We start from the raw sequence: 23,639 nt of genomic DNA on the forward strand, positions 1-23,639 counted from the left end.
TTTTGGTTATGCAAACCGATTGTTTCAGCAGCTGTCTGAGTGACTGGTCTCAGACCATCTTGGAAGTGAACATGCTGGATGTGGAGGTCCTGGGCTGGTGTGGTTACACGTGGTCTGCGGTTGTGAGGCTAGTTGGATGTACTGCCAAATTCTCTGAAACGCCTTTGGAGACAGATTATGGTAGAGAAATGAACATTCAACACACGAGCAACAGCTCTGGTTGACATTCCTGCTGTCAGCATGCCAATTGCACGCTCCCTCAAATCTTGCCACATCTGTGGCATTGTGCTGTGTGATAAAACTGCACCTTTCAGAGTGGCCTTTTATTGTGGGCAGTCTAAGGCACACCTGTGCACTAATCATGGTGTCTAATCAGCATCTTGATATGGCACACCTGTGAGGTGGGATGGATTATCTCAGCAAAGGAGAAGTGCTAACTATCACAGACTTAGACAGATTTGTGAACAATATTTGAGAGAAATGATGATATTGTGTTTGTGGAAAAAGTTTTAGATCTTTGAGTTCATCTAATAAAAAATGGGAGCAAAAACAAAAGTGTTGCGTTTATATTTTTTGAGTATGTATATATAAACATTACAATGATTAAAATATTACTTATAATATACAGTTGAGTTTATGTAAACTGATTTGAATACTGACATGTGATACAATTCACCATACAGCAGAACTAGTTCATTCATTTTCAGCTCCACATTTCACATATTTTAAAGACATGTAAACTCATAGCAGTCATCATGGCCATTGAAGCGACATTTCCATCCTGAACTTACCTGGATATCTGACTCTTTCTTGTATTTGTATTGCATGCCTCAAACATCTTCATAACTTGACCAAGACAAAGATCCAGCCATTTGAGACTGCAAAGCTGATTGTGCCAAATCCAGTTTCCTGCTTGCTCCAAAATCTGCGATAAACAATTTGTTGCTGATATCTGTAAAATATTGAAAATGATCCTTAGACATGTACCTCTTAATACAATATCCACAAAATAACGTCTTTTCTATGATGTATAATGAAAAATTGGATAATAAATACATTCTACCAGATAGTTTATGGCTATGGCTAAACGATTTATTCTTTTTTTTTACCAAACAAAATGTTTTCGGGCTTCAGGTCTCTGTGCAAAATCCCGCGTGAATGGAGTTCTTGTAGTCCTTGCAGTAGTTCCTGGCAGATCCCCAGTCTTTGAGCCTCAGTCAAACTTTCTCTGTCAGGAAAGTTCTTGTTTTCAATTACCTCCGCCAGACTGTATTTGCAGAGAGGGGAGACAAAATAAGCAAAGTAATTATCTTCCAACACTGCAATTGGTTGTAAAAGATGTTCTGCTTTGAATGTTTCTGAACATAGGACATGTGCCATTTTAATCTCATTTTGAGAAATATGCTTTGCAACTCTTTTCACTGCAACTTTGTTGCTCTGGAAGAATCCTGGGAAAATTTCAGCAGCATTGCATCCATTTGCAATCTTTTTTGTGGTGTTAAAAACAGGTTCTCCAACGTCCGTAACGCCAGGGTTAGAGGCAAGGTTTTCGAATGAACTCATCCGACGGGATTCCTTGAAAATGCAGAAAAAAAACCTATTAGACATGGTCATCATTTCAAATTTTGTAATTTTGTTAGTGGCAATAACTCCCTAACCTGATTAACAGGAAACAAATAAATATGCATTAATAGTGTGATATAAGTTTCAGAAATGCTCATGTGTTGCTGCATACCAGGCATGTCCAACAGAAAATAGCTCAGTAGTTACACTATCAACAATACTTTGAAACCTTGTCACTGTAAATATTTAGATAAAAGGTGCAACATTAACTATGAGGCAGAAGAATTATAGTATCTGCATTTTCATAATAGTAAACTTCTCAGTTTTTTTGTTGTGAGTTCTATCAGAATATTAATGCTACCTACACATTTAGACATAAATATTAAAGCAGTACGATGGCAGTGCCACATGTTTATATGGTAAGTGGACAAAAAAGTCATTTTTAAATTGTTAGCATTTATACATTGAGGTTTTAGAATATTAAATTAAAGTGCTGCAAATTACCTTACCTTTTCTTTGCTTGAAGGAAGAAAAAAACTTGAAGGATGGTAGGTTAAATGTCCTTCTTGCACAGTACCTCTTCAATATACTTACCTATAAAACTATTATATCTTTACATATTGATTGAAAGGTGCACAAATAAAATAAATATTCAGGTAGATGAATCTCCAATGAAGGAAAAACACATGGAAATGCTTCTGGTCCTCTAAAGCTGTCGCTCCCAAAAACAGAAAAGACAAGTAAAAACTTCTGTGAGGAGACCGGTATTGATATAAAACCCTGCCCAATGATCAGAACAGTGACTGGGTCTTTGGAAAAAGATCGTTAACCACCCTGACATGAATGGTGAATCAGAGCAGTTAGACCAGACGTAGACACATGAAGGGTTACAGGGTTTCAGTTGATGTGAACTGCTCAGTTTGCCCAGCAGATGTAAAAGGACTGGACAACACACAACAGAGCTGTGACAGAAAAGGAATCTAGCTTTGTAGAGAAGTTGTTGTCCAACAAATATTGATCCACTTTGTTTTTGCTCTGCATTTCTGCAGAAAATAGGAATAAAACTAAAACCAAAAAACACCCGCACTTAATTTGTGAGTTAAAGAATGGTGGGACCATTTGTAGGGAATGCTGGGCGATAAACCGAAAATTTATCGTTATCGTGAATTACAACGATGACCGACGTCATTTTGTCCATGACGGTAAATACGATAATTTAAAGAAAAAGAAACAAATGTCAATGTTATGTTTTGACTTGCGCCAATAAATTATGCTCATTCCCCTTTAAGACTCCGCAACCGAGCACTAAGTGACGTCAGTGCGCTACCCACGCAGGTGACTCGCTCACCCAGTTTGAAGAAGAGGGAAGTCACGTTGTGGTAATGGCATTGGCTGACAATTCGAACACTGAAGCGGCTGATACAGCCGGAGACGTCGCGTTTGTCGAGGTGAATCCACCGGAACTTGTACCAAAAAGAAATTCTACATCTGTAATTTGGAAATATTTTGGTTTCTACAAAGAAGACATTGAACAAAAGAACACGAAATGCAAAGTGTGTTTAAAAACGATCGTAACCAACCAAGGCAACACGACGAACCTTTTCCATCACCTACAGCACAATCATGCCGTTGAGTTTGAAGATGTGCAAAAAGCTCAAAGCGAGAAACATGGCTCGAGTTCGAGGCTTTCTACCCCACGACAGCAGCGCATAACGGAGGCATTTGCGGGTGTGACACCGTATGAAAGAACGTCGAAGAGGTGGGTTGAAATGACAAACGCCATTGGCTACCACATAGCTAAAGATATGGCCCCCATAGCTACTGTGGAGCGCACAGGGTTTAAGCGTTTAATGAATACTGCCGACAAGAGGTACGCCATACCATCGCGAAAATACTTTTCACAAACTGTGCTCCCCAACATGTTTAAAACCGAGAGGGAGAAGGTCGCTGCCGAACTAAAGCATTTGAAGCATTTTGCTGCAACATCCGACCTGTGGTCAAGTCGCACCATGGAGCCCTATTTGAGCTTGACGGTGCATTTCATTGACGAGTGGCAACTGCGCACCAGAGTGCTCGAAACGGCGTATTTTCCCACTGAGCACACAGGAGAGATGATAGCTCAAGGCCTGACATCGATGCTCTCGTCATGGGACCTCAAAGAAGAAAACCTCGTGGCTATCACAACAGACAATGGTGCTAACGTTGTCAAAGCTGCAGAGCTCAACCATTGGATGCGGGTGCAGTGCTTTGGGCACAGGCTCCACTTGGCAATCGGTAAGTATGCACATTTATGGTTATGTTTTCATGGCAACTCGACTGACTGCTTGCACTGTTATAAAATAAACAGAACCTATTGTACTGTGTGATTGACAAATGTGAGTGAATAACTGTACAATCTAAGTAAAAAAAGTAGTGGTGAAAAGAACAGTAAGAAAAAAACCTATGTACGTTTTGTGATGGATATTTGTACTTTTATTTCATTACACGTTTCAGTATTTTGCCACTCCACGATTTTTTTTATTTGCAGCAAAGTTAAAGTATTATCTCTCCAAATTTACTTTAAAAATGAACATTTTGTCCAATATCTGGTTTAGTCCTGGTTTAATCTTAGTAAAGTTTTTGTTAAGTTTAGTTTCAGTCCTAGTTTAATAACAAAAACCTGAGTGGAATATTTTTACTTACAAAGTACTTTTGTGACTACTAATGTACTTTTACTTGAGTTAACTTTTTTAAACTTTACTTTTGTAAGAATTACATTTTGATGACTGGATGCAAAACCTCCTAGCTGCATTTTTATTTTTATTTTTTTTACTTTAATTTTACACCTTAAAATGTTAGATTTGGACTTGTTCTCACTATTTAAGGTGTAAACTCAAAATTGAAAATGATGGATGTGTTTTATTCCTGCCATCAATTTGTTGCTTTAGTATCATAATTTCTTATACTTAAGGAAGAAAAGTACTTTTTTTTTTTTACCACCACTGTTGCTATCTCTTTCTCCTTATCTAATTGTACAGAGTTGACCATATGAAAATACTAAATGACTGATTATTCGCACTGTACTTAAGAGCTAAATAATGTGTGTGTCTGTTTCAGAAAATGCGCTGAAAAAACAACCTGCTGTGGATCGGGCCGTAAAGGTCTGTAAGAAGATTGTCAGCTCCTTCTCCTACAGTTGGAAGAAGAAGAAGGCTCTACACAAGGCACAGATTGAATTAAACCTGCCCCAACACAACCTTAAAACATCATGCCCCACCAGATGGGGATCAATGCACTTGATGACAGCAAGGCTACTTGAACAAAAGAAAGCCATCACACAGGTAGGCTATGGTTCTTGATACTTTATTTTATTTTACAGTATGTCTTCATGGGCTGATTCTAATCTTTTCTGTCAATGAAATGATTTTTGTTTCCCACCCAACATGGACTCTGTATGTCTGTCTATTTAAAAGAGCGGGGGGATTTCACATTTTGTAATTGCTCATGTACAAAGCTAGGTACAAAGCACCACTCATTTAGACAAAAATAGGTGGGAAGATATTCAAAAAATAGATTGAAGAAATAAACTGAACTTCCTTTGTGGTAAAACACAATATAAATGTAATTTTATTATTATTATTATTATTATTATTATTATTATTATTATTATTATTATTACAGGTCCTCTCTGATGACAGAGCATCAAGGCATCTGATACCAAAATGGTCTGACCTGGATGTGTTGGAAGCTATGAACAAAGCTCTGGCTCCTCTGGTGGAGTTCACAGATGCCCTGTCAGGTGAAGAGTATGTGACAATTTCATCCGTGAAGCCTGTATTACACATCCTCCATTCACGAGTGTTGGCTGAGGAAGATGACGATGTGGAGCTAACGAAAGCTATCAAGTCTGACATCATTTCATACCTTGATGACAAGTTTTCAGATCCCACCACTGAGGAGTTTTTGGACATGGCCAGTTTTGTTGATCCCAGATTCAAAGCATCCTACATTTCTGCACACCATGTCCCCACCATTCAGGAAAATATTAAGAAAGAGATGGAGTCAGCAGCTTTAGACCACACAGGACAAACCAGAGGCAGCACTGCAGCTGAACATCAGCATTCTTCATTTCCATCTTCTGAAGCAAAGAAGCCAAAGAAGTCACTGGGCAGTTTTGTCAAAAGAAGCGAAGCTACTTCTTCAACTGCACCTGCTGTGTCAATTCAGCAAGCTGTAGAAGCAGAGCTGAGTAGCTACTTGGTGTCCCCTTTGCAGGATAGTGAGGAAAATCCTCTTGATTGGTGGAGACAGCATCATGCCCACTTTCCCACTCTGAGCAAAGTGGCAAAAAAGTACCTTTGTGTACCAGCCACTAGTTCCCCATCTGAGCGGGTTTTCAGCTCTGGAGGTAATGTTGTTACATGCCTCCGATCCTGCTTGAAGCCAGAAATGGTTAACATGCTGGTGTTTCTAAGTAAAAACCTAGACTAAACCCTTATCTGTGGAAACAATGATTAGATGGAACAGCAATCTTGAGTTAGATTGACATCTATAGTTGTGAAAACAAGATACCAATCTCATTTTGCTTTTAATCATCAGTGTGTTACACTGACATTTTTGCACATTTGTTGTTGCACTGGTTATAAAGTTTGTTTACAATATGTAAAATGTCTACCTCATATGGCACGGACTGCTTAGCTGCAATTGTTTACGTGTTGTATTGAAATGTTAATATTTATTCTATATTATATTATTATTATTTTGTTGTTATAATTTTATTTTCAAGCCAGTCCACCATGCCTTTTTTGTACTTGGCAATAGTTAAATTTGTTTACTTTACAAGGGATATTACCTGAACAAAGACCTTACTGCTCTTGTGCCTTTACGTATGCCTTTGCTCAAAAATGTTTACAAGAGGTAAATGAACCTTCACCTGTTTCATGTAAGCTAATTGTAGCAATATCCAGTCTGCTGATACTTTTTCAAGTGCACTGTTTAAGCTGGTTTTACTTTTGATCATCAGCTTTACACTGATCTTTTTGCACATTGGCAGTTGGACTAGTTAAAATGTTTGTTTAAAAAATGTTTATTGTTGTCTACCTCTCACATGGCAGTGCTTTTTCTGCGGTTGTTCTAGTGTTTTATTGAAATCTTTTTATTTTTTAAAAGACTTCGTTTTTCGAAACCAGTCCACTCTACAACTTTTGCATGTGGCAATATTTACTTTTATTTACAAGAGACATTACCTGAAAAAGAAATATAACTGCCTCAGAGCATTTATAATAATGTAAGTTTAAAAGAGAGGTATGTTAAGTCTGATGTTTACATATTGTTTGTAATGGTTACAAGAGTGTTTTGTCCTTTTCCATTTAATTGAAAGTATTGTGTTCTAGTTTACAATAAATCAATATAAAACCGTAAGCAGTTTTTCATTTCAAATGTTACTGTGATTGGGGTGTTTGAGGTTGGCGGCGAAATTTATCGTTCATTTATCGTTATCGAGGTAAAACCCCCCAATTTATCGTGATATTGATTTTAGGTCATATCGCCCAGCCCTATTGCTGTGTCTTGTAAAGAGATTTATCTAGAAGAGATGAGAAGTCTGAATCTGGCTTGTTTAACCTGAGCCTTACGGTAAGCTATGTCTCAGCAACAGATTCTGAAGTACGGGCCAAGGTGTGTTTAAGCTGATGATTTTCATGAGGCCTTCCTTGCCTTTGGAAGTTAAAAACTCCTGCAGAGGCAGAGTAATTTTTTACTGGGAATGGGCTGATGTAATTCTAAACTGCTGTTAAAGGTAACAAATGATAGTTCATGCTATAATGAAAAAGACAGGCTCAACATATTCAGAAACAGGAAAAATCTACTAGAAAGTGTTTGAAGTACACTCATACTTCTAGGTTTAAAAACAAACAAAACAACAACACACAAGAGGTTGTACTGAAATGTGAAAGTTCTGGCACATTTGTTGAGTGAAACTAGAATGATTTATTTATTTAACTTGAATGGTTCAGTTTTTTGTGAATACTTGGATCATCACAATTTGCAAAGTGAATAAAACCTTTGAAACTCATAGAATTTATTCATGCATAACTACAAGGGAAATTGGTCTGAACGTAAGTCAGCCTGTTGATCTGTGCTACAGCAGAAACCTGTTTGTCTCTTTGGCCATGGCAGAGTGTAAATTGTGCGTGGGGGTTGGGCAGTAGCCTTCAAGAAAGATCACCTTTAGCTCTGTCCACACAAGCACATTCGTAGCGCCTCAACATAGAAATGTAAATTGTGTGTGGGGGTTGGGCAGTAGCCTTCAAGAACATCACTTTTACCTCTGTCCACACAAGCAGGGACCAGGTCTGCGAATTAGCTGTCAGCTATTGACCTATGAACATGACATCGGTTAATGTAACAATGTTTGTTGTTCTGTCCCTATCAAATAAACAAATAAACAAACAAGCATGTTAGAATAGAGCTGGAGTTGTAATCAAAAAAGGCATTAAAAAACAGGTGACATTTTGACTTATTCCACAATGTCTGTTACCACATTATGAACATTAGTATCAAAATCCCACCACTCTCGGAAAAGAAATCCTCACGTTCATATTTTTACAACCACCAGGACCCACCAGTACGAAATTGTAAAGAAAAGCATGAGGTTTTGATCTGTGAAGCAAACAATGCAATCTCTATTTACGTCATTAGTTAAATATAGGGAATTTCTGTGGGTTTTTGCTTCTTAAAAAATGATTTGTTACCTTTAGCAGACACACATAGCAGCAAATGTCATTACAAAAGAAAAAAAAGCATTAAATACTTGGTGGACAACAACTCATTTGAAATAATGAATTCTTTTCTGTCTTAATTTAGTTTGCAAGTTTCTTTTTTCTTCACTGCTTGTAAATCTGCTGGATGAATTGTACGCGTGTACAGATTCTCTGTCAACAATGTCATTGTCATTCCATTCCTAGTTTACATCAATTGATCTTTCACTCTTCATGTCTCGAGATCCGGTCTGTATGCACTAATTCACCATTCCCGATGAAGAGAAGCAAGCATAATATAGGAATGTTCAGGTGCACACATCTGGGATCAGAGCTCCAAAGTATGCTTCTGAATAGTAGCACTGGTACAGCCAAATATCTCAGTCACATCAGCACAGGATTTGGTCACCACCTCCCAAAACTGTCATTGCTGTCAATAGTAGCGTCACTGTCAGCATTTGTTCTGCACCAGTCATCGTGATTGAATGTAGTTTTCTACTTTTTTCTGTTTCACACTTCAAATGAAATAAACCTCATTCAGTTTGTTTTGAAAACAATCTACAAGTAAAAATGATTTTTTAAAAATCTTACTTACTGCAGAAAGGTGAGTGTAATGCTAAATAATGTCATAGTTGCCTCAATTAGTCTATTTTCAATAACAGTGGAAACTCATTGAAAAAAAACGATTGTTTTTATGGCTGACAGAAAATAAGGTCCACACTTTGGTGGTACAGAATGATAGGGGTCCTCTTTTAGATAGTCTATAACGACACGAGGGCCCTTTTAAATAGCACAGAGCGACATTAACACCCCAGTGTGTATACATAGATAGATCATTTTAGTATTTACAATAGTCCCAATTAGAGAAAGAATCATTTCCAACTTTTTTTGTGACATGACTGTAAGAATTATTTACTCAGAAATGAATGCTAAAAAGACGTTCATTAGACCACAATAAACTGTAGTTGCAGAAGTTTTTTAATCAGAGCCTCAAATTAAAGGTTTTGCCTTCAAGAGTGAAGTAATACAGAGGCAATACAAAGGTCCAGTTTGAAATTCACACTTGTCTCATTTCATAGTACTTTCAAGCATTTGTTCTACACCAGTCCTCACAATTGAATGTAGTTTTCTACTTTTTTCTGTTTAACTGACTCAATCATCTTTCCCTAGCTGCCCCTACATTCTGATCATCACCTGTGTCAGAGTCAAACCTGTCTCTGTCCACATTTATTTATTTATTTTAGGATAATCTGCTAAATCACTCTTGAAAAATAGTTACATATGCAACTATTTTGGTTGCACATATGCAGTTGCATATGTGAGACTTGCTTGGGATTATTATATGTAAAGCCACATTACCATGTCTCAGAGTGGACAAGTGGTTGTCTATTGCATAATAGCCGTTGGCATCGTGGCTGATGTCAGCTTGAGGAAAAATACCACTGTTTACAGACAGGGATGTGGATTCGTAGTTAAAGCTGCCCATTTCCTCTCATTGACTTCACCCATGGTGTTAATAGCTGCTTGTTTGATAATCCCATGTCAGAGCAGCCTGTTTGATCCACCCGCCCATGAAATGTGAATGTGGAGCCAGACCAGATGTAGACACACAAAGAGTTCAATTGATGTGAAGTGGACTAGCAATACAGGGGTTTGACTGAACGAGAATCTACACACACACGTCTGCTCAGTTTGCCCAGCAAATGTAAAAGGCCTGGACAACACACAACAGAGCTGTGACAGAAAAGGAATCTAGCTTTGTAGAGAAGTTGTTGTCCAACAAAAGCATTAAATTAAAAACAATCAAGGCAACAAAAAAAATAAGAAAACAAGAAATTGTGGCCTCCCAACCCTCTTGGATAGCATGGAGCAACATACACATTCCAGAATTGATGATTCCAAAAATCCATGAGCAAAATGAAGCCCTATGTAAAATACATAATGAATATGATTTTAGTGTAATAATATAAAACTGCTATTGTACCATTTCTGTTTTACGATTCTGATCCTTAAACTCTAACCATAGCTGAACACAAAGCTGGAACCTGCCATTCGGCTGCTGTGTTAGATGGATTGTTGTCAATTTACAGCAGCAGTTTTTAGAAATACTTTTAGGGGAGTAGAACCAGCATGGTTATCAACAAGGCTTTTTGAATAAAATTAGCCAATGATTATCTGTCCAAGTGAGAGCATTAACAAAATACATTAGGATCTCCTAAAGATGTAAGAACTGAAAACAACTGGAACCAAAGCTACAGAATTTAAGAGAACATTTACCTTTGACTGTGCCCATTTAGATTTTCAGAGCAGTTAGCAGTATCTATATTTGTAACAGATTTTATTCAGCAATTCTGCTTGGTGACATGATACAATATAAACTCTTGGGCATTAGAAAGTTAATATGTGGGCCAGCATCTGCTCCTACACAGATGATGACCCTAGATGTAGATATATGACAGTTGGACTTTGAACTGGCACATCTACAGATATAGACATATATGATAATAGCTGTCTTTGAGTGATTTTATGTTGACACCAACACTTTAAATGAAATAAACCTCATTCAGTTTCTTTTGAACACAATCTACAGGTAGATGTAATACTTGAAAATTATTTTCATAAATATTACTTACTGCAGGAAGGTGAGTGTAATGCTAAATAATATCATTAGTTAATCTATTTTCAATTAAAGTGGAAATTTATTCACAAAAAATGAATGATTTTATGGCTGACAGAGAATAAGGTCCACACTTTGGTGGTACAGAATGATGGGGGTCCTCTTTTAGATAGCCTATAACGACACGAGGGCCCTTTTAGATAGCACAGAGCGACATTAACACCCCAGTGTGTATGCATAGATAGAAGATCATTTTAGTATTTACAATAGTCCTGATTAGAGAAAGAATCATTTACAACTTTTTTGTGACATTGTTGTAATAATTATTTACTCTAAAATGGAAAATTAATTAAGCCTCAGGAAATAAAATATGCCTCATTCACTTTGTTTTGAACACAATCTACAGGAAGATGTAACACTTGAAAATTATTTTCAAAAATATTAATTAATGCAGGAAGGTGAGTGTAATGCTAAATAATATCATAGTTGCCTCAATTAATCTATTTTCAATTAAAGTAGAATTTTATTCACAAAAATGATTGTTTTTATGGCTGACAGAGAATAAGGTCCACACTTTGGTGGTACAGAATGATGGGGGTCCTCTTTTAGATAGTCTATAACGACACGAGGGCCCTTTTAGATAGCACAGAGCGACATTAACACCCCAGTGTGTATGCATAGATAGAAGATCATTTTAGTATTTACAATAGTCCTGATTAGAGAAAGAATCATTTACAACTTTTTTGTGACATTGTTGTAATAATTATTTACTCTAAAATGGAAAATTAATTAAGCCTCAGGAAATAAAATAAGCCTCATTCACTTTGTTTTGAACACAATCTACAGGAAGATGTAACACTTGAAAATTATTTTCAAAAATATTAATTAATGCAGGAAGGTGAGTGTAATGCTAAATAATATCATAGTTGCCTCAATTAATCTATTTTCAATTAAAGTAGAATTTTATTCACAAAAATGATTGTTTTTATGGCTGACAGAGAATAAGGTCCACACTTTGGTGGTACAGAATGATAGGGGTCCTCTTTTAGATGGTCTATAACGACACGAGGGCCCTTTTAGATAGCACAGAGCGACATTAACACTCCAGTGTGTATACATAGATAGAAGATCATTTTAGTATTTACAATAGTCCTGATTAGAGAAAAAAATAATTCACAACTTTTTTGTGACATTGTCGTAAGAAGTATTTACTCTAAAATGGATGCCATAAAGATGCTCATTAGACCACAATAAACTGTAGTTGCAGAAGTTTCTAAATCAGAGCCTCAAATTAAAGGTTTTGCCTTCAAGAGTGAATACAGAGGCAATACAAAGGTCCAGTTTGAAATTCACACTTATCTCATTTCATAGTAATTTCATAGTAGCCCAGCAAAATGTGAGCGCCCCTAAGATAAAATGATAAAGACATGCTTGTTGTCAGGAAGTGTTTCAAACATTAAAAAAATATTACTTTACAAAGATTTCACCGTATTTCTGAATATATGTCAATGGAGTGGGACATATAAAAAATTCAGTAATTGTTTGTGATGTCACAGTGCATGTAACTAAGCAACACAAATCAAGGATTTAGAAGAAAAACTATTTAGACCAAATGACTTTCACAATATTTGGTGAGGTTTTTAAACATTTAAAACTTTAAAGTTCCACGTAGACTTACTACCAATCAATTTGTGTATTGCACAGACAGTTCCATTGCAGCCCTGACCGACATCTACATATAAAAGAGGGGCCCTCCAGAGCCTGCAATGGAGGGCCACTCTTTGATGTGTAGGTGTCAGTCAGGCTGAACTGTTGTGTTAACACCTACAGCTCCACGGAAGGCTATGGAGGGCCACTCTTTGATATGTAGATGTCAGGCATGGCTGATGGGCCCCTCTTGGCAGTTTTTAAAAAAAATTAAAAAATGCATGTTTGAAGTTATATTCTGAAGAAAGACCTTAAAAGAAAATTTTATGAATGATTTTTGTTTCAACAAAATATCTCGAAACACTGGGCCACTGTTACCAGTTTCCTACGACAGTCCCCTCTTGGCTTGTCACACGTGTATGTGTGTGTGTGTGTGTGTGTGTGTGTGTGTGTGTGTGTGTGTGTGTGTGTGTGTGTGTGTGTGTGTGCGTGTGATGCGTGGGAGAGGAAAACAGTGTGGATAGAGGGGTGTTGTGGTGTGTTGGAAACAGACAGGGAGAGTTTCAGTGTGCGTGTGTTGGACTGGAAGGCTGATTGTGTGTGACATGGGTCAGGAGGGTGGGGGTGGTTGGGGGTGAGGATGGTCGGGTTGACGGAGAGTATGAGCTCTCTGGCCAGAGGGGAATCCTCCTCTTAGTCCCAGTGGGTGCCCATTTGCATGTCTATTCCATTTGTGTGTGCGTGTGTGTTTGCATACTCTCACATTATCCATCTTTTGAATTAAATGTCTTTGTTGGCTTGAATGCATTTGGTGTGCATATATGTGCATATTGCCCATCACACTGTCATGTGCACAAGTTCATGTGCCTATTCTCTTGAGTGCAATGTGTGTGTGTGTGTGTGTGTGTGTGTGTGTGTGTGTGTGTGTGTGTGTGTGTGTGTGTGTGTGTGTGTGTGTGTGTGTGTGTGACTGAGTTGCAGGGGTTATTCTAATAAGGGAATGGTAGTTGTGGACCCCGGGCCCTGGTCAGCCCTTTGCTCATTATCATTATTAATATTTGAGGAGTAGCCTGTGCAGGGCGGACAGATGCCATCTTCTCTCAGCACACAGCTTACTCATGAAATGTGACAGGCCACGTCCTCATCCCCCTCTGCTGTTTATCAAAATATGAGGACGGAGGTGTCTAAACTAGGGGAAAATGAGGTTCAACTGGATGTTATTTAGATGGATCCAGACAAGATCACAAACATCACTCTGGAGCAGAATTTTGAATTGTGATTAAATACTACTGCCAAGATCTGAGGTAGAGCTGGTGTTAAAACTCGATATAAGTAGGTTCTATTAAGTTAACAGCATCATTTTATAGACAAAGTCAGGTAAACACCTTTATCTCATAATAATGCATGTTTGCCAAAATCTCAGGAAATTCTGGATCTATTCATATTAATGATTAGATTTATATTTTTGTTTTTGATCTGTGTAGTTTTGTAGCCTCCAAAATATGAAACATTTTCATTTGAAAGCATCTTGACATACCTGAATGAAAAAAACATGCCATTACTTCAGGCAGACCACTGTTGTCTCACTTGTGCTGGGTGAGTAGTATTAATTGCTTCAGATTCTTCACAGCCATTGGTTCATTCAAAACTGTGTCACTGGTAACATTTAATTATAGATATGCAGGTGTATAAGGCAGCTAATATAACCTGACATTTAGTGCAATTACTTTTCTAAAATGTTTACACAGATGCCTTTTGCTGCTGCAGCTCACTTAGACCAACCCATGCTACCTGTTTCACAAACACAGCTCCGCTACATTTTAAGCAACACTCCATGGTTGTCTGAACATTAATGTTGGTCTGATTTGCTGGTCTACCACAATGATTAAGATGAACAATCTCAAAAATATGTGGTGAATGGCCATCAAAGTCCCTGGACATTCATGATTTCCCAATGATGAGACCTACTAACTTGAGTCTCTGACTGCAAAGGAGAGCCTAGTATAGCACTGTTTTTGAGTGCCTCCAGAGCTTCGGATATATGACAGTAAAAACTGACAAAGATATACTGTTGAAATGGATCAACTTTGGTACTTTCACTTTTCAGCCATCCTCCTTCATTAAGTTGCTTGTCCAATAATTTGATACATGATCAAACACCTGCAAAATGAAAGACATTCCATATCCTTTGACTGTATGTGGTGGGACCACACTGTGTCTGAAAAGTTTGCTCTCCCCACTGGACAACATATTTGATCATTTATCACCAATATAGTGTTATTTATCACCAATTTAGAGTTATACCTGGTCAATCAGGTACTGCTTGGTTGTTTGTCTGGTCAAAATGTCAGGTCCCAGTATATACATTTCTTGCTTGACCAAGATGCATTACACTCACAATCATATTTTGGAAGCATTGCTATCATCGCCAAGATTATGGGTTGAAAAGCTACTCTTTCAGAGTCTGAGATTTGTGCAGATACCATTGCTCTTCCAAATACAGGAAAAACCGGTCAGCAGGCAGCTCAAGCCCTTGGCAGAAGTATCCCCTGAGTGCAGAAGTAGTGACTAAGGTACAACAAAGGAGGATCCTTCAAATCTGGCCTAGCTGCAAGAGCCAAGGATCTGATGAGAAAAGCCAAGAGTAAGACACGCTAGTCATGTCAGCGACTCAGTCATAGGCTGAAAAATCTTGGAGAAAAAGTTTCTAAGAGCACTGTGCATTGTTATTTAACAGAGGGCTTAGAAGAGGCAATGTACCCTGTCAAATTGTCACTGTACTGCAAAAGGAGAAAAGACTGGATTTCCCAAAGACGTACGTAACTCTGACTCCAAAAGACGAGGAGAACTGGATTTTCTCTGATGAATGCCCTCTCTTCTTATTTCCAACACCCAAGAGCCAAAATGACCATATCTATACAGATGAGGTTGAAAAAGGACCATCTTCTGACTAAGTGAAATTCAGGGCCCATAGTATGGTTTGGGGAGCTATGTCCACTTCAAGTCTCTCAGAGCTGCACATTGTGTCTCAAGGTACCACTATTAATGTACAATATTACACCAACAGCACGGCCAGGAGGAAAAAACTCAGGACATGTGACTGAACGGACAATGTTTAACAAATGTTAGGAATTGGCATTTATGGAAGATGGTGCCCCTGCTCACACTACCCATATGACTCAGCAATGGTGTGCATAGAAGTTGTGCAAGATGGGGCCGTGTGCAGCTGGCAGTTGCTCATCCAGATTTTATTTTTAAATGCTCATGTATTTTTAAATGTGTCACCACTCCTAGTGTATGATCACCTGACTCTTTTAAAGATCTGTGCTTCTGTGGGTCAATCAGTGACGCTGCCACCTTTCTTGGGCTCCATACCTTCATACCTGTTGCGTTCACCCGGCGTTTTCAGCTGCTTCAGGAGATGCGGTAAGAGAAGTAGCGTCCAAGTTGGACTCAGGGCTTATCTGGCTTCGCCCTACACCTCTGATCCTCGTACCCCGAAACGTGGAAGAAACCAGGTGACAACAGCGTGTTTTCAGAGCTCCTCCCTTGTGGCTGCTTTTTCCTGAGCATTCCTCGAGCGTCTGGTCGAAGAGAAAGTCTTGCCTCTGTGTTCAGGGACAAGTTTAAATATCAACATCTTTCCACAAATAACTACACCTCCCTTAAAGCTCGTGTCCGGAGTTTGAATCGCAGCGTCTCCCAAAACACTGTTGGTCCCACCCTCCCTCTGATTTCGCCCCTTTATTTGTGCACGCGCGCAGTACCTGAGAGGAGTACCCGAAGTGCTGCAGCATCTTGCCTGTTTTGCTGTTTTCCACTCTTCTACATTTAGTACATTTAGTAAATAATAAAGGAATTACGTTAGAATTCTGTATTGAGTCTAACTTGTCCTAATACCAAAATAACATGAATCTGCTAGGACGAACGAGTAAAGTTTCAATATGTGATTACACTCGTGTATCCCTCTCGATGACGTTGTTTATCAAAAGTGCATTTACGTGTGTATATGTGTTACATTGTTTATTTATTTCTGTCTAGAGTTCAGAATTGCATGACTCCTCTGACGAAGAGAATGTCCCAGACGCCCCAACATCTTCCTCCAGAGGTCGGGCATCTAAACGAAGCCGTCAGGTGGGCTATGGAGGCCGTGGTCGGGGAGCGACGCGAGCACTCCGAGCCAAAAAACGTCCTGCAGTCTCTTGGCCTGACAAGCCGTGGGATTGGTAACTTTTCTGGAAGTTGCTGATCCCTGATGCTCTCTCCTCCACAAGCAAAACAAATGTGCGCGCGGTTGCGTAGTGCGTAGCTCGCCCACCTCTGCATGGGCGTGCTTGCTGTGCGCGTAACCGTTGATTGACAGCATGACAAAGCTGAAGCTCGAACTTGATTGGTCGGCAGCGACCGGCGCTTTTTGGAATAACATGGGGGTCTATGAGAGGAAGGCGGAGCTCATGGATACATTTTCATATCGCGTCATACTAACATTATATTATAGTATCGAACTAGACTAATGCATTTAAGCTTTGTTAAACAATGATACATAAATTGAAAACAAACGGAAACTCCGGACACAAGCTTTAAACTACAGTTATTTGTGATTGATCTTACATGACAGATTTTATGTGCTGTTGTGTACCACCGACCTGCATACAATAAGGTTTTTATCAAAGAGTTTTCTGAGTTTTTATCTGAATTTACTCCTATGTATGATCAGCTTTTGATTTGTGGAGATTTTAATATTGGCATTTGCTGTCCGTCTAATCAGTTTGCTACTGACTTTAAAAGATTTTTGGATTGTTTTGATTTAATCCAATCAGATGACGGACCTACACACCATCTTGGTTATACTCTGGACCTTATTATATCTTGCGGACTGTCTTTATCTATCAGGGAAATATCTACAACTGTCATTTCAGATCACCTTCCCATTTTTTTTTTAATTTGCAGCCCTTCCAGCGTCCTTTAAGCCACTGGCCTTGTCTTGCCAATGCCGTATCTTCACCTCCTCAACAGCTGGAGTTTTTGCTGCCACTTTTATGAACACACAATTTTTAAATCGAAGTGATAATTTGCATTATTTATGCATATTAGTAGTAGAGTCATGCTGTGGTTTGGCCTCTCCTCAAAAAACCTCAACTTGATTCTTCAGTTTTTCAAATTTTTAGACCTGTTTTACATTTACCTTTTTTGTCCAAGGTTTTAGAAAAGGTTGTTTTCATGCAGTTACAGTCTTTCCTTGAGGACAATGACATTTTTGATAAATTTCAATCAGAGTGCAGGTCCCGTCACAATACTGCGTCTGCTCTGTTAAAGCTCCACAATGAAATTGCATTGTCCATTAATGCCAAGTGCCCAATGATGCTGTTGGACTTGTCCCATACAGTCCTCCTTTAAATAATCTTCTGAGCATCTACCTGACTTTCTGGAGAATGGCCACCAAACTCCCCTGCCCTCGATCCAATTAAAAACTTGTGATGAATCCTGAACCATGTAGAACCATCCACACTCAAAAACCTTGTACATTCCATAGGGAGAACAAACTTTTGGGACACAATGTAAGCATATGCAACAGCAAATGTTTACATGCTAATATGAGGAATTCAGACTTTTAATTTGGTAAACATATTCACATGGATAACAACCATCCATCCATTATCTGTACATCGGTTAATCCTCATTATGGTTGCGGGGGTGCTGGAGTCTATCCCAGCTGACTTAGGGTGAAGGCAGGGGACACGCCGGACAGATCACCAGTCCATCACAGGACTACAGAGAGACAACCAAACACTCTCACATTCAACCTACGGACAATTTAGAATCACCAATTAACCTCAGAATGTTTTTGGACTGTGGGAGGAAACTGGAGCACCCACTGAGACTGCACAGGGAAAACATGCAAGATCCCAGGCCCAGCAAAATTTGTCATGGATGTTAGGTGTATGACCTGTGACTGTGAAGACCGTATCGTAGGATTCACATCATTTTCATCACACCAGTCAGTAACTGCTCATGCACTGTGCATGGTTACATTACCATCCTAGAAGTGAACAACTGTCATTAGGACAGAAATGTTTTACCACAGGATTAGGTGACCACTCAGGATAACTTTGCAGTGATTTGCAGTAACTGTTCAATCTAAGGGGATAAGTGGAGCTTTTTGTTATTTTTATTTTTTTTGTTAAATATGACTCAAATTGCAAAGTTTAAACAACATTGTATGTGTGGTTTGGGTAGAAAGGTTAATGTTCAGCGCTGTCATTTAAAAGAGAAAAAAGACTGCTGTCTATTTCATTTAGAAGTTGTGAAAGAAAAACTTCCTTCACTTAAAAACAAAAGGGGAGAAGATAATCTTTGGAGGGATAAAAGTTTTAAAACAATTCAGAAGCTGGCCATGTCATTTCTTTCCATTTTTAAATAGTTGGTTATTCCAAATCCATCCATCTGACTAGCATTATTATTATTGCATTATGTATTTCTATTTCCATTGCTAATCTCAATCCATCCGGGGAGCTGGGTGAGGAGAGAGCTGCATCAACTCTGCTAACCACACTCACAAGTGGAGTGAGAAAGACGGACAGACGGAAGGAGTGAGACAGACAAAGAGAAAGAAGTTGTTTGCGCTATTAATTGCTGGAAACAAATGCAGCAGTTCTTCAAACAAGTGCTGAATCCTTTGTGATATATTTGCATATTCATGAAAAGAAAGGTTTTCTTTTTTTTTGCATGCTGGTTGTTCATAGGGGGCAGTGAGTTTGTGAGGGTTATTTGTTTCTTGTGACTTTCTGGGTAATTTTCTGGGGTGTCAGATACCAAAAATAGCCCAGCTAGAGTTTACATGAATGCAGACAAACACGTGCACGATGAGAAATTTCAGAGATGCATGAGAAAAGATGCAAAGATTTCTGTAAATTTTTACCTTTGTTGCCCTTTGTTTGATGGACTTGACGTTTACACAGTTCGAGTGTACAATCTGATCATCTTTTGATTACTGTGTGAATGCTTGGTTTTCTATCTGTTTACATCTCTATATTAATAGAACTAGCAAGGTACAACATAGACACTCCTGTACACACACACGCACACACACACGCGCACACACACACACACACACACACACACACACACACACACACACACACGCACACACACACACGCACACGCACACACGCACAATTAAGCTACTACACACACATATATACACACAGGCACTACAAAAGACAGGGAAAGTAAGACAGCAAAGTAACAAAACGCAACAGCAGCAGAAACAAGCAGGCAACAAAGCGAAGGCGTGTTATTAATGGAGCGTTGTCGAGCGAGGTGTTTATTTTCGACACGTGTGCTAGTTAACGCCAACAAACACTCTCCGTGTTGTACACGGGGCCAAAACAACACGCTCAGGGACCGCACCAAGCCAAATAAATGATGTCTTTTTTTAGTTAATCATATATTTATACAATAGGAGGATGGGAAAAATGCAGGGTACCGTGAGCAGGCACCACAAGCACTAATAGGTTAAGATGTGAAACTTCAAACTGAGGAACGAGAGGATGTTTCAGAGAGTTTTTTAATAAGTTGAAGGTGGATGTACAGGTAATGCTTTAAGCTTTCCTGATGAAAGCCATTCTTTGTGTTTGTCAGCTCTTCAGAATCTGAGTCTACATTTAGAATAGTAGCGGTTAATATAATGAAAGGCAATGATAAAGCAAAAGGTGACAGTTTTGGGGCCAATTAGTCAAACACAGATATATAAAGGAGGGCGGGAGAGAATGAGGATGGAAGAGAGAAAGTAATGCTACAGCAAAACATTGGTTATTGCACAATTTTTTGGAGATGTGAAGTTGATTCTTCACCTTAGCGTGCAAAAAAGAAGTTGAGCAAATGTCTGTACACTACAAATGACTCCAGCTGCTGCTTCCCTGTAAAAATAATTTGTTCTCTTGTCTGCAAGCTTTCACTGTGAAGCAGCTCCAGAAAGTAGAATTTAAATATGTTTGAGGAAACCATGACACTGATGCACAAAATAAGATTCGTAAGATCCTTGCAACAACTTTTTTGTTTTAGTGACACTTCTAGCACTAAGTTCTGTACTAAGAATACAGTGGATTTAATGTATCTCTGTTCCCCTAAGCAGCTTCTGGGTGTTTTTTGCTCCTGTCACATTTTTACTCACTGTGGGCTCATTTTTCACTGCCATATACAATCCTGCACCTCTATGGAAACAGCACAACCAAAGCTTAAAGTAGAGAGAGCTCAAAGATGTATTTTGTCCAGTGTAACACAGTTCGTGCCATAAATCATAAAAAGTTGAATCGCTTTTTGGTATATGCATTTAATTTAAAAAAAATATATATAAATCCTATATAAAATTATATATATATATATATATATATATATATATATATATACATACATACATACATACATACATACATACAAATATTTGAAGTATGTTTTATTTTCCTTAGTCTTTCTTGTCATCTCTCTGCTCTGTGTAGGTACAGCCTATAGTTTACTTGAAAATTCTCAGATTTTTTTTCTATGTAACTGTGGATCCAACTGAGTGAATCATGGTTTCTTGATTGTACTGAGAAATTCAGTTTTTTAACAGCAGCTATTGCAAATGGTTTGGTTATAATATATTTTTTAAATGAGACACATAAAGGGATTTTGATGAAATGTCACATCAAAATTTTTATCTGAGATTTGACACCTTCAAGGGCTGTTGGAAAAATGACAATGTGCTGATTCTTTCTGTTTTTACCATTAAATGGTGTAATTTAGACCACCGACCACATTAAAAGACAACATGCCTGTGAAACCTGCCAGTGTTGAGTTTCAAAATAATGTCAAGGGTGGAGCTCTAAGTTTACAAAGTGTAAGCATATTAATAAAGTCAAGTTTGATGACCACAAAATGACTTATGACATTCCTAATTGGTGACTGTACAAATAAAACAAATCTATATTCCAGCTATCAGCTCTGGTGCAAAGATTTGAAGAAAGTCTAACGCAGGGGTGTCAAACTCATTTAGTTCAAGGGCCACATTGAGCCCAATTTGATCTCAAGTGGGCCAAACCAATAAAATCACAGCACAACAACCTATAAATACCCACAATACCAAATTTTCCCTTTGTTTTAGTGCAAAAAAAAAAAAACATTCTAAAAATGTTCACATTTAAGGAATTATTGTTTTTAGAAAACATCATGTACAATCAATCTGAAATGTCCAACCTGGAGGAGGAGAGCTATACCAGAAAAAGGCCATGCCAGCAACAGAAATCTGAGGCTGCAGAGGGCACAGGCTCACCAAAACTAGACAGATGGGGACTTGAAAGATGTATCCTGGTCCGATGACTCTCCATTTTTGCAGAGGCAGTGGGTCAGAGTCAACAGCAAGAACTTATCGACCTGACCTACCTTGTGTCTACAGTCCATGTTGATGCTGGTTGTGGTCCAGTGGTGTGAGAAATGTGTACTTGGTACTTTGGACTCCTGAATACCCATCAGTAATCATGGCCTGAATGCCACAGCATATCTGAGAGTTGTTGCTGACAGTTTACCATCTTGTGATGGCTGTTTCTAGCAGAATAATGCACCATGTCACACAATGAAAGTCATCTCAGACTAGGTTTAGAGCATCTTCCCACCTGCTCTGAAACTGGTAGAACATGTTTGGGTTATGGTAGGAAAGCTTATTTGCAGCATGAATGTGCAGCGGACAAAACTGCAGTATTGATCTGATAAATCATGTCAACATGTAGCACACAGTTTAGAAGAGTGTTCCCAGCATCTTTTAGAATCCATGACACCAAGAACTGAGGCTGTTTGAGAGCAAACAGAGGCCTTACTCAACATGAGTGCAATTTTCCTAATAAAATGAGTGTAATACATTTAATACTGTTTAATCGACTGTAATACACTCTGCAGTAACATACTGTTATTACCTTGTAGTGTCCCTCAGTCTCTGCCTTTTTTGTTTGACATGGTGCTGCTGAAATGTGTAACATCAATAAACTTACTACACCACATATGAAGAGGTTAGAGCTTCAGTATGCTTCAAACAAACGAGAGTGTAAAGTGTTACACATCCAAAGGTAAAAATGTTCCAAGAGGCAGGTGTAGACCAAATAATGCAAGCCAAACTAAAAACATGCCCCCTCATCCACCCTCCAGCTCTGATGTGAGAAAACAGAAAGGTGTGGGTGGAGGAGGTTTCCAACGCTGGTGGATGATACAATGAACGCTGCGTTTGATGCTTTGCATAGGAAGGCACAAAAAATGTGTCAGATTAAATTTTAGAACACTTTCAGTACATTGATGTATATGTTACACTGCAACGCATACAGTATACAGTATTGTGTGTGTGTATGTGTGTCTTTGTGTGTGTATGTGTGAGTGGGTGTGTGAGCAGAGTATGTGTTGTACATATATATGTACTGTACATGAGGAACAGAATGAAATTTGAGCCTTATCGTTGTTTATTCTCTGATTCTCATGCTAAAGACCTGAAGCTCCTGCTGTTCAAACAGGGAAACCCCCCTGCGGCTGTAAGATCCAGCCTCCCAACCTGTCAATCTCCCCTCTGCCCCAGGGCCATACCAAGTCTGTCCGGGGGTGGGGTTGATATTAGCTGTATCTCCAAACCTTTTTCCACCCCTAAGTTGTTTATTTTCATTTTAAGCTGACATTTTAATGCACCACTGTGCTGCTTGTCTGATCATTTGCCAAAAATGAAGCGGGAAAAAAAATCTCCCCTCATACACTTGTCAGCTGGAGGCAAAAAGGCCCAATCTGAGGTTTGACGAAACAGAAGACCATAATGATCGCTAGCATCTGTATCCCTGTGTGTGTGAGTGTATTTAGGGGACTGTGTGCATTTTGGTGGAGTGTGTGTGTGTGTGTGTGGGGGGGGGGGGGGCAGAGGCAAGTACACACAAATACATGCCTTCAAGGTCATTTTGATTACAAAGTTAGAGTAACTTTGGGTGTATTGCCAGTTGTTGACTAATGTGGTTTTCTGAAGGCCAGTACCAGCATTTTTTGGTTGGAGCTGATATTCTGTCCTGTTACAG

At 38.7% G+C, this 23,639-nt stretch overlaps 1 protein-coding gene and 1 long non-coding RNA gene across 3 annotated transcripts; one reads left to right on the forward strand and one right to left on the reverse strand.

The window, feature by feature from the left end:
- Positions 1–43: 43 nt before the first annotated feature.
- On the reverse strand, positions 44–1,942 carry LOC127537414 (uncharacterized). 2 transcript variants are annotated; one of them, XR_007947036.1, is made up of 3 exons: positions 1,110–1,942; positions 792–952; positions 44–162 (listed from the first exon to the last, which is right to left on the reverse strand). It is a non-coding gene; the product is annotated as an uncharacterized LOC127537414 (long non-coding RNA). The 2 variants fall into 2 exon arrangements; XR_007947037.1 differs by lacking the exon at positions 44–162 and adding an exon at positions 235–394.
- A 2,578-nt stretch (positions 1,943–4,520) lies between these two features.
- Positions 4,521–6,667, forward strand: LOC127537400 (E3 SUMO-protein ligase ZBED1-like). The gene is made up of 2 exons (XM_051959662.1): positions 4,521–4,883; positions 5,224–6,667. Exons 1-2 carry the CDS (start codon positions 4,641–4,643, stop codon positions 6,031–6,033), a joined length of 1,053 nt encoding a protein of 350 aa, XP_051815622.1. The 5' UTR covers positions 4,521–4,640; the 3' UTR covers positions 6,034–6,667.
- Positions 6,668–23,639: the final 16,972 nt, after the last annotated feature.

Source organism: Acanthochromis polyacanthus, chromosome 15 (assembly GCF_021347895.1).
Source record: "Acanthochromis polyacanthus isolate Apoly-LR-REF ecotype Palm Island chromosome 15, KAUST_Apoly_ChrSc, whole genome shotgun sequence".
NCBI lineage: Eukaryota > Metazoa > Chordata > Actinopteri > Pomacentridae > Acanthochromis > Acanthochromis polyacanthus.

Bases quoted from the DNA above. Each gene is read 5' to 3' on its own strand.
- LOC127537400 (XM_051959662.1), top strand. From the start codon at position 4,641: ATGTGTGTGTCTGTTTCAGAAAATGCGCTGAAAAAACAACCTGCTGTG. The intron at 4,884-5,223 runs GTAGGCTATGGT...TTATTATTACAG, and splicing joins AAAAGAAAGCCATCACACAG to GTCCTCTCTGATGACAGAGC.